The following is a 9,935-nucleotide window of genomic DNA, read 5'->3' as shown; positions in this document are numbered from 1 at the left end:
TCCTCCACATGAGCAGCGGACTCTAATCTGGTGAACAGGGTTGGCTTCCCCACTCCTCCATATGAAGCCTGCTGGGTGACCTTGGGCTAGTCACAGCTTCTTAGAGCTCTCTCAGTCCCACCTACCTCACAAGGTGTCTGTTGTGGGGAGAGGAAGGGAAGGAGATTGTAAGCGAGTTTGATTCTCCTTAAAAGGTAGAGACAAAATCAGTGGATCTTCCATAGTCAGGGGAAGTGTACCTTGCTGTCTCACTGGAGATGCCGGGGATTGAACCTGGGACCTTCTGCATGCCAAGCAGATGCTCCGCCGCTGAGCCACAGCAAACCCCACCCTCCTCAAGCCCCACCCCCACCCCAAATCTCCAGGTATCTCCCAACCCGGAGCTGGCAACCCTAACTATTTTTTTCCCGCCTGCGCACGTATTCCGTGAGTTACGGTCGGGCCGTAACTGAGCCACAGCAAAAAAAAAAAAACCCTCCTCAAGCCCCCCCTCCCAAATCTCCAGGTATCTCCCGACCCAGAGCTGGCAACCCTAACTATTCTTTTTCCTCCTGCGCACGTATTCCACGAGTTACGGTCGGGCCGTAACTGAGCCACAGCAAACCCCACCCTCCTCAAACCCCCCCCCAAAAAAAATCTCCAGGTATCTCCCGACCCGGAGCTGGCAACCCTCACCTCTATTTTTTTCCCGCCTGCGCACATATTCCGTGAGTTACAATCGGGCCGTAACAGAGCCACAGCAAACCCCACCCTCCCCAAATCTCCAGGTATCTCCCGACCCGGAGCTGGCAACCCCAGCCTCTATTTTTCCCCCCTCCTGCGCACGTATTCCGTGGGTTACGGCGGGGCCGGCGGTAGGACCCGCGCCCCCTTCTCCTGCCGGCGGCCGCAGCCAGTGCGCAGCATCCCGGGCAGCAGCAGCAGCAGCAGCAGCAGCAGCAGCAGCAGCATCCCTGCCTCCCTCCCTGCCCGCCCGCCGGAGAGAGACGCGCATTCAACAGGAGGCAGCGGCGGCGTGCGGAAGGGAAGCGCCTCCGGTCCGCCTCTGCCGCCCAGCCCAGCGCAGCGCAGCCCAGCCCGGCCATGGCCAAGGAAGGCGCCGAGAAAGCCGACGAGACCGAGCAGATGATCGAGAAGGAGGCGGCCGAAGGCGGCGGCGGCGGCCGACCCGCGGCCGAGGACGCCAAGGAGATGCGCGCCGTGGTGCTGGCCGCCTTCGGCGGGCTGAACAAGCTGCGGGTGGCCAAGAAAGCCATGCCCGAGCCGCAGGAAGGGGAGCTCAAGATCCGAGTCAAAGCCTGGTCCAGTATCGCTCGCTCGCTTTTTTCCCCCCAACCCCCCCTCCAATTTCTCTCCCCCCCCCCAAGAGCATCTTCGTCCACCCCCTGCCTTCCTCTCCACCCTTCCTTGGGTAGCATTAGCGAGGCTTTTTTAAAAATCATGTTTAGTGTGGCTTTTTTTTTATCATGTTAGCATCTAAGTTAAGTAAGCTGCCATAGGAAGAATATTTAAGGGTGTCCAGTATCACTCGCTCCCTTTTTTTTCAACCCCCCTCCAGTTTCTCTCCCCCCAAGAGCATCTTCGTCCACCCTTCCCTGGGTAGCATTAGCGAGGCTTTTTTAAAAATCATGTTTAGTGTGGCTTTTTTTTATCATGTTAGCATCTAAGTTAAGTAAGCTGCCATAGGAAGAATATTTAAGGGTGTCCAGTATCGCTCGCTTGCTTTTTTCAACCTCCCCCACCCCTGTCCAGTTTTTCTCCCCCCACCTCCCCCAAGGGGCATCTTCTTCCACCCCCTGCCTTCCTCTCCACCCTTCCCTGGGTAGCATTAGCGTGGCTTTTTAAAATCATGTTTTATCATTAGTGTGGCTTTTTTATCATGTTAGTGTCTAAGTTAAGTTAGCTGCCATAGAAAGAATATTTTAGGGGAACTATAACGCTTAAATCGGCAATAATACATCTATACGTGACGGTCTGTAACATTTTAAAACGTTTATTCATGTAATTCTGGATGTTGTGGGTTATATATTTTGTATGGTTTTCATCTGAGCATTGTTAAGGTCTGTGACTGAAACATTAATAAAATTGACTTGAGGGCTAACATCCTTAAGCCCTTGGGAGAGGAGAGAGGCCAGAGGATGCGTGTCAGTTGCCATCCAGCCAATGGAGATGGGAGGGATCTGGTCTCCTGGTCAGTGGGGTAAGGGGAGAGAGAGAGAGAAAATTGCCCATCCAACCACTTGAGCAGAGTTAATCTTCCCATTCAACCTCCGGCAATTGGTTCAAAGTTCTTTTTTTCCCAGATCTCTTTTATTGAAAGTGGAGTTTGGGAACGGGGCATCTTGGCACCTTCGCAGTTGGCGGAGGCGGCTTCCAGATCTGGCTGGGAGACACTTTGCAAAAATTGCCCCTTTGGCAGGGATGGAAGAGAAGGGCGGCAAAAACTGGCAATTCTGCCCTCCCCCCCTTCTATCCACCTTCTCCCTTGCCAGTGACTCGGCAATTCAGGAATAACTGGCTGGTTTCCAAATCTTGCTTACCCTGGCCCTTCCCACTGGGTTTCTCTTGTAGGGGGTTAACTTTTTTTTTGCTTGCCCCTTGGAAATGGACCGGTTGGCTGTGATTGTTCTGACCCAGCTGAATCTGATCTCACTCCCCTGCCACCCCCACCCCAAGTTTCTCCCTTGGATGCTTTGATTCCTCAAGAGGAATCCCATTTCTCTAGCTAGCTTCTTCTTGCCTCTTTCCCTTGCCTTCTGCCTTTCCTCTGGCGTAAAATATACTCTCTCACTCAGGGTTACAACCTAGTTTGTAGGAGTATTTTTTATTGGTCTGTATTTGACAGAATACTCGCTTTGAAAACCTGATACCTAAAGAATACAGCTGCTTGCAATTTATAAAGGGTCCCCCTTTTTATGTTCAAATGAGAGACCAAGAAAATCTGCACTAAATGGCAGGCTAGGCTTGTGTTTTAAAACCTTTTATTTTTTCTGTAACGGGTCGTTCGCAAAAAACATTTTTAACCACGTAGCAAACTAGGAGTTCATTAACAGGTTCATAAAATCAAATGGAGGATCAGAAGCAAAACGGTGTTAAATAATAACACAATTGTGAGCCACCAAGTCACAGCTGACTCACGGGGATCCCAGGACTATGGGGTTTTCCAGGCAAGAGATTACCAGAGGTGGTTTGCCATTGCCTGCCTCCATAAAGGAACCCTTGGTGGTCTCCCATCGAAGTACAAAGCATGACTGACCCTGTTTAGCTTCCAAGCTCACATGAACACATGTGAAGCTGCCTTATACTGAATAAGACCCTTGGCCCATCAAAGTCAGTATTGTCTACTAAGACCAGTAGTGACTCCAGGATCTCAGGCAGAGGTCTTTCATATCATCTACTTGCCTATTCCCTTTAACTGGAGATGCCAGGGATTGAACCTGGGACCTTCTGCATGCCAAGCAGATGCTCTACCACTGAGCCACGGCCCCTCTTCAAGGAGGGATAAGATCAGACCCCTCCACTCCCCCCCAAAACAGTGGGAAGGCAGTATTTTCCTCTGTCAAACATTGGTTGGCTCCAGACTAAATTAGCAGTTGCTACTCCCTCCTCTTTACTTCAGCCCCCCTCCTTTTATGTGAACATATATGAAGCTGCCTTTTACTGAATCAGACCATTGGTCCGTCACAGTATTGTCTTCTCAGACTGGCAGTGGCTTTCCAGGGTCTCACACAGAGGTTTTTCACATCACCTACCACCTGATCCTTTCAACTGGAGATACCGGGGATTGAACCTGGGACCTTTTGCATGGATCTCTACCACTGAGCCATTGCCCCTCGCCCGTTGTTACTCAGGGTCCCCTGTCCCCCCAGGAATGGCATTTTATGGAGATCAGTGGGCTGCAGTAGGAAAGGGAAAGGCAGGAAATGTCCATTCCACCATTGGAAAATTTAGTCTGGATCCAACCCATCAGTACCAGGAGACTGAAGCCACTTATTCAGAGGCTGGCCTTCTGCCAGAGTTTACTGACAGGTTGTCCTTTCTTAATGAAATAAACCACTTCAGTGGGAACTTCCACCTGCCCACCCACCCCCATCCATACCCTTATGGCAGAGAATAGTGACAAGTCAATTATGGTAATTTCTATTTAGTCAATGTCCAAAATATCTGAGGGCATTCTTTGGAAGACCAGCTTCAACATGGAGCACCAGGGGCATGTTCACATTTGCATTAACAGGGATGGGCTGGTATACCGCTGAATTTCTTGAAATTTTGCACATGCGGAAAAAAATGGAAAATAGGCAGTCTCCTAACAGCTCTTTCTGGCAGCAAAAGAAGGAAGAAGGGGTGCTTTGGCTTGTGCTAGGGGATTGCGGGACGTGCGCGGATCAAAAGCCACACAGAATAGGCCCTGCCGTGAGGAGGGGGATGTGGTAAGATTGAGTGGGAAAGCTGATACGTAACTACAGAAAAGGTTGTTGTGTTTTCCGCATGTGGGTGGCTTAGCCATGAGCTGGGATACGATTGAATGTGGGTTGCCAGCCTCCAGGTGGGGCCTGGAGATCTCCCAGAATTACAACTGATCTCCAGATTATAAAGATCTGTCACCCGGGCAAAAATGGATGCCTTGGAGGGTGGATTCTATGGCATTATAACCCGCTGAGCTTCCTCCCTTCCCCAAATACCCCAAATTCCACTCCCAAATCTCCAGGAATTTCTCCATCTGGAGCTGGCAATCCTAGGTCAAATCCCAGGACTGATCTCCTAGCTGGGCACATAAGGGATGGCAAGAGGACTGACTCGCTGCATTGGGGTGATTTAATTCCTGTGATTGACAGGCATCTATCTTGTTTTTATTTATTGGTTTCTCAACCGGAGAATAAAAGAAGTGCATCGTTCTTAACTCTTGTGATTTGGAGGCAATCTTGAGATCCAGACACTTGTGCTCCTGTGAAAGTAGGATGTGTTCCAGTACTTTTATTATTATTTTTAGGATTCACCTGAGAAGGAATGAGAAGGTACTGTAGTGGCTGTCCTACAAAGTGCCTGATGAGTAGATTTGATTTGGGGTTTGTCTCATGTCGGCGGTGTGCACACAGTGTGAGGGACTGTTTCATATGTTAATCAATTATTAGTTTCATGTTTAAAAATATGAGAGCTGACTGAACTTTCCAACATATAAAAGCATTCCCTGTGCATTGGAAAAGAAGAAGAAGGAAGAGTTGGTGTCTATATGCTGACTTTATCTTTTTAAAGGAGAATCAAACCGGCTTACAATCTCCTTCCCTTCCTCTCCCCACAACAGGCACCCAGTGAGGCAGGTGGGGCTGAGAGACTTCAGAGAGAACTGTGACTAGCCCAAGGTCACCCAGCAGGCTGCATGTGGAGGCATGGGGAAACCAACCTGGGTCGCCAGATTGGAGCCCGCCGCTCATGTGGAGGAGTGGGGAATCAAACCCGGTTCTCCAGATTAGAGTCCACCACTCCTAACCATGAGACCACACTGACCCTAGTAGGTTGGAAAGAAGGCCATACTAATTTTCGATGCAGAAGAAGTATTCGTGTATGAAGAAGGATTCCACCACGTAATGTGAAGGGATGCAGCTCAGACAGACATTGGCCAGTTCAGGGCCCGGGAGACAACACTGGAACAGCCATGCTGGGAACTCCTGTACCAAAATAGTATAGGAAGTGAGGGGACCTTTTACCCTTTCCCCACTCCTCATTCCCAACCTCAGTCAGATCCTCTGACATTCTGTTTTCTCCTCCCAACGCCCTCACTTTCAATTCCTTTCTACCTTCCACTTAATAGAAATGGGCCTCTCTTTAAGGTACCAAGCTGTTTTTTCTTTGTGGTGTTCTTGGTTTCTTTGTGTGCTGGAATGAAGTCCTGCCAATTCCCATATTCCTGGCTTGGCAAAACCAGAACCGAAACAGCTCCCAACAGAAAAAGTGGGACATTGCAAAGGATTATTTATTTTTATTTACTTCATTTGCACCCCACCTTTCTCCCCAGTGGGAACCCAAAGTGGCTTACATCGTTCTCTTCGCCTCCATTTTGTCCTCACAACAACCCCGGGAGGTAGTTTGGGCTGAGTGTGTGTGACTGGCACAAGGTTGCCTAGCCGCTGCGCTTCCATGGAAGAGTGAGGATTCGAACCTGGGTTTCCCAAGTCCTAGTCAGATGCTGCAACCACTACACAACATTGGCCTTCTGTGCACACATAGACCCTTCCCAACATGTACACAGTGTCTGTGATGCTCCCAGACCCCGAATTTCAGCAGTCTGTCTGCTTTCATTGAGATAATTTTACTAGAATAATTGGGAGAGGCATGAGAATTATTTCAAAGGAGCGTGGGTGGCTTTCTCGCCTGACTGGCCGTTTCTCCCTCCCAGCCTTCACACTTGTGAGATTCTGTGGCACAATTTATCCGTGCAACGTTTTCTTTTAATAGCTACTATTATTATTTTTCCCTACTTCAAACTGATTCATGGGCCCCTGTTTGGTTTGCTTTTTTGACATGTTGAGGTCGACCCAGTGGGAGAAAGTGCTATATTTTCCCACAATATTTGTGCATGAGGAGCTGATGGTTGGAACCGATATAGTCCAAGTCTAGATTGTAATTCAAAATTCAGTTTGCGCCCTTTCTTTTCAGCTCTCACTTAAGTATGTTTTAGGATTATTGTGACTATTTCTTGTACTGCTTTCTTATAGAAACTGGAAGATAGTAGCAAACCAGCAGAATTTGGAGGGGGGGCTATTATTTCCCCCCAAATGCATAAGAAATAGTGGAAATCAAGTATACACCTATGAAAAATCTTTTGGTTAGTGTATTTTGCTCCTGGCTCTTTTGCTCTTACATTCTGCCTACAAAGATGACGAGAAACAGGGCGGAAAAGAAGAAATGGGTTGTTGTATGTATGTCAAAGCAGCCTTCTGCCCGGTCAGGGCCTAAATCAGATGTGTGCCCAAACGTGCCTTTGAGTGTGAATGCAAGAGCCAAGCAAAAAAGTTCACGGCGTATCTGCTGCCGCTTGAAATACAAGGTTTTTGTGTGTGTGTGTGATGGAAGCAAACAGTTTCAGTAAAGCCCTTTCCCATGCACCCATTTCTCCATGCCTTCTGTCTGTTTAACAATCCAGAAAGCAGTGATTTTACTCTTCTTCTGGGTGTCATTTCCCCCCCTTAACCGTAAGATACCAGAGCAAGGGCAAGAAACATTGCCCCGACTCTGTGCTGGCTTCACACACACCTTTAACTCTTCTGCTGGGTGTCATTTTATCCCCTTAACCATAAGATACCAGAGCAAGGGCAGGAAACATTGTCCCAACACTGTTCTGGCTTCACACACACCTTTTAGTCTTCTGCTGGGTGTCATTCCCCCCTTCCCCTTAACCGTAAGATACCAGAGCAAGGGCAGGAAACAGTGCCCTGACTCTGTGCTGGCTTCTCTCCTCATCACATAGCTAAATGGCTAGAAGGTGTAATCGTGAAGCTAAAACAGAACAAATGGCAACGTAGTATGTAGTGGTTGAAGTCAATCAATCAGTCGACTTTTATTGGCATATACTCAGAAACATGCCGTAAGCAGTACACAAAATTCACTAGTAGTGGTTGAAGTGTTGGACTAGGATCTGAGAGACCTAGGTTTGAATCCCCACTCTGACATGGAAGGTTGCCGGGTGACCTCGAGCCAGCCACACGCTCTCACCTTAACGTACCTCACGGTGTTATTGGCAAGATGGAGAAGAAGAGAACGATGTAAGCCACTTCAGGTCCCCATTTGTGGAAAAAGAGGAGTATGAATGATATAAGTCAATAAATTAATATATGTCAGGCTCCCATCTTGCCCAGTCCTTTCTGTGCATTCTGGCGTTTTGTGCATACGCATGATGCACAGCGTGGTGTAGTGGTTAAGAGTTCATCCTGTCTTCTGTTAGATCTGTTGTGAAAGCTCCTTTACGATGCCTCCTGAGAAATGCAGAGCTAGATTCGAGTCTATTGGTACCTTTAGAAACCAACAAGATTTCCGGGGTAGAAGCTTTGGAGAGTCAAAGTGCCTTTAATAAGATACCTGATGAAGGTATCTGTTGATCCCCGAAAGCTTATACCTTGAAAATCTCATTGGTCTCTAAAGTGCTACTGGACTCAAATCTAGCTCTTCTACTGCCGACCAACAGGGCTGCCCTCCTGAGAGAGCCAGTGTAGTGCAGTGGTTAGGAGCAGTGGACTCTAATCTGGAGAACCGGGTTTGATCCCCCACTCCTCCACATGAGTGGCGGACTCTAATCTGGTGAACCGGGTTGGTTCCCCCACTTCTCCACATGAAGCCTGTTGGTGACTTTGGGCTAGTCACAGTTCTCTTAGAGCTCTCTCACCCTCATGGGGGAGGGGCCATGGCTCAGTGGTAGAGCATTTGCTTGGCATGCAGAAGATGCCAGGTTCAATCCCCGGCATCTCCAGTTAAAGGGACTAGACAGGTAGGTGATGTGAAAGACCTCTGCCTGAGACCCTGGAGAGCCACTGCCTGTCTGATTAGACAATACTGACTTTGATGGACCAAGGATCTGATTCAGTATAAGGCAGCTTCATGTGTTCTCACCTACCTCACAAGGTGTTTGTTGTGGGGAGGGTAAGGATAGGTGACTGTAAGCCGCTTTGAGATCCCTTAAGGTAGAGAAATGTGGGATATAAAAACCAACTATTTTTCTTCTTTCAAGACAAGTGAGAAGCAGAGGTGGCTTGCCATTGCCTTCGTCTGCAGAGTCTTCCTTGGAGGTCTCCCTTCCAAGTACTGACCCTGCTTAGCTTCCAAGATCTGATGACATCGGACTATACCATGCTGCCTCCCCTCCTATGCTTTTACTCCCATGCTTTTACATCTCTTTCCTATATTGCTCAGCATTTGGATAATGACTGGACAGTTTTCTCCTTTTTGCCCAGAACTGCGTAAGAGATAAAGACCTCTGGGCATCTGTGTCTGGGAAGGAGAATTCCCTCCCAGACTTGTATTTTGTTTGTGCTGCGCAAATGTCCTGGCATTTTATGGGAACTAAATGTCAAGGTGAACGGCTGAGATGCTTATTTTAGAAAGAGTTGACATTGAGCGCAATGTTATCACAAGGAGATCGGTTTGTTTTGCCAAAGGGGTCCAGGATAGGATGGCTTCCAATGGAATTTACTTGCGTTGTCAAACAAACAAAAAAAACCCTCTTATTTTTCAGTTCTGTCTGTTTTGCAAAACTGAATCATCAATCATCAGATCCTAGATAGTGTCGCAGTAGCAATTTTATACTGCTGATGGTGATTTCCTGAGGTAGTACTATGCTAATACAGTGGCTTTGGAGAGACAGGGTGTATATTTATACTCTACATTTGTCCCAGTAGTCCTATACTAGCAGAGTGGGTGTGATTGTGGGGTTATCGCCTAAATCCCATGGTCTGATGAAGAATCTACTGTTGGTCATAGATGCTGACATTCCCTTTGCAGCAGTGGCCAAAGATGCTGGCACTTCCATTTCCTTTGTTTCTGCAGTGTCACAGTCTGGGAGAGTTGTCTAGAGCAGGAGTATCAAATATATGGCCCGCGGGCCAGATCCGGCCCCTTGAGAGCTCTCTATCCGGCCAGCTGAGGCAGCCCCCCCTTGATCTTGTCACAGTCTCTGACATCTTACAGCACATGAACTATGATATTGTGTTGTACATATGCAGAAATATTCACTATAAAACTAAAACTATACATACAAACTACAAACTAAACTGCAAACTATATAGCTGAAGTTTTAGTTACTTTTAAGAAGGAAAGAAAGCCTGGAAATATTAAACCAGAGGCTTATGTTTCTGAAATATACTGGCAAATATTTCAGGGTCAGAGCTGGCTGACTTGCTGAGCTTTTCCTATTTTTTCCTGACCTTCCCCAGCTATTTCAATGGAGA

General features: G+C 47.9%; 1 protein-coding gene across 1 annotated transcript in view; it reads left to right on the top strand.

Annotated features, from left to right (window-relative positions):
* Positions 1 to 1,083: 1,083 nt before the first annotated feature.
* Positions 1,084 to 9,935, top strand: part of VAT1L (vesicle amine transport 1 like) — an 85,397-nt gene continuing 76,545 nt past the window's right edge. The window contains exon 1 of the mRNA XM_056862675.1: positions 1,084 to 1,301. Within this exon, the coding sequence (XP_056718653.1) occupies positions 1,084 to 1,301 (218 nt within the window). The remainder of the gene's footprint in view (positions 1,302 to 9,935) is intronic.

Source organism: Euleptes europaea, chromosome 17 (assembly GCF_029931775.1).
Source record: "Euleptes europaea isolate rEulEur1 chromosome 17, rEulEur1.hap1, whole genome shotgun sequence".
NCBI classification, from domain to species: Eukaryota; Metazoa; Chordata; class Lepidosauria; order Squamata; family Sphaerodactylidae; genus Euleptes; species Euleptes europaea.
This window is presented reverse-complemented; position numbering and strand designations above follow the sequence as displayed.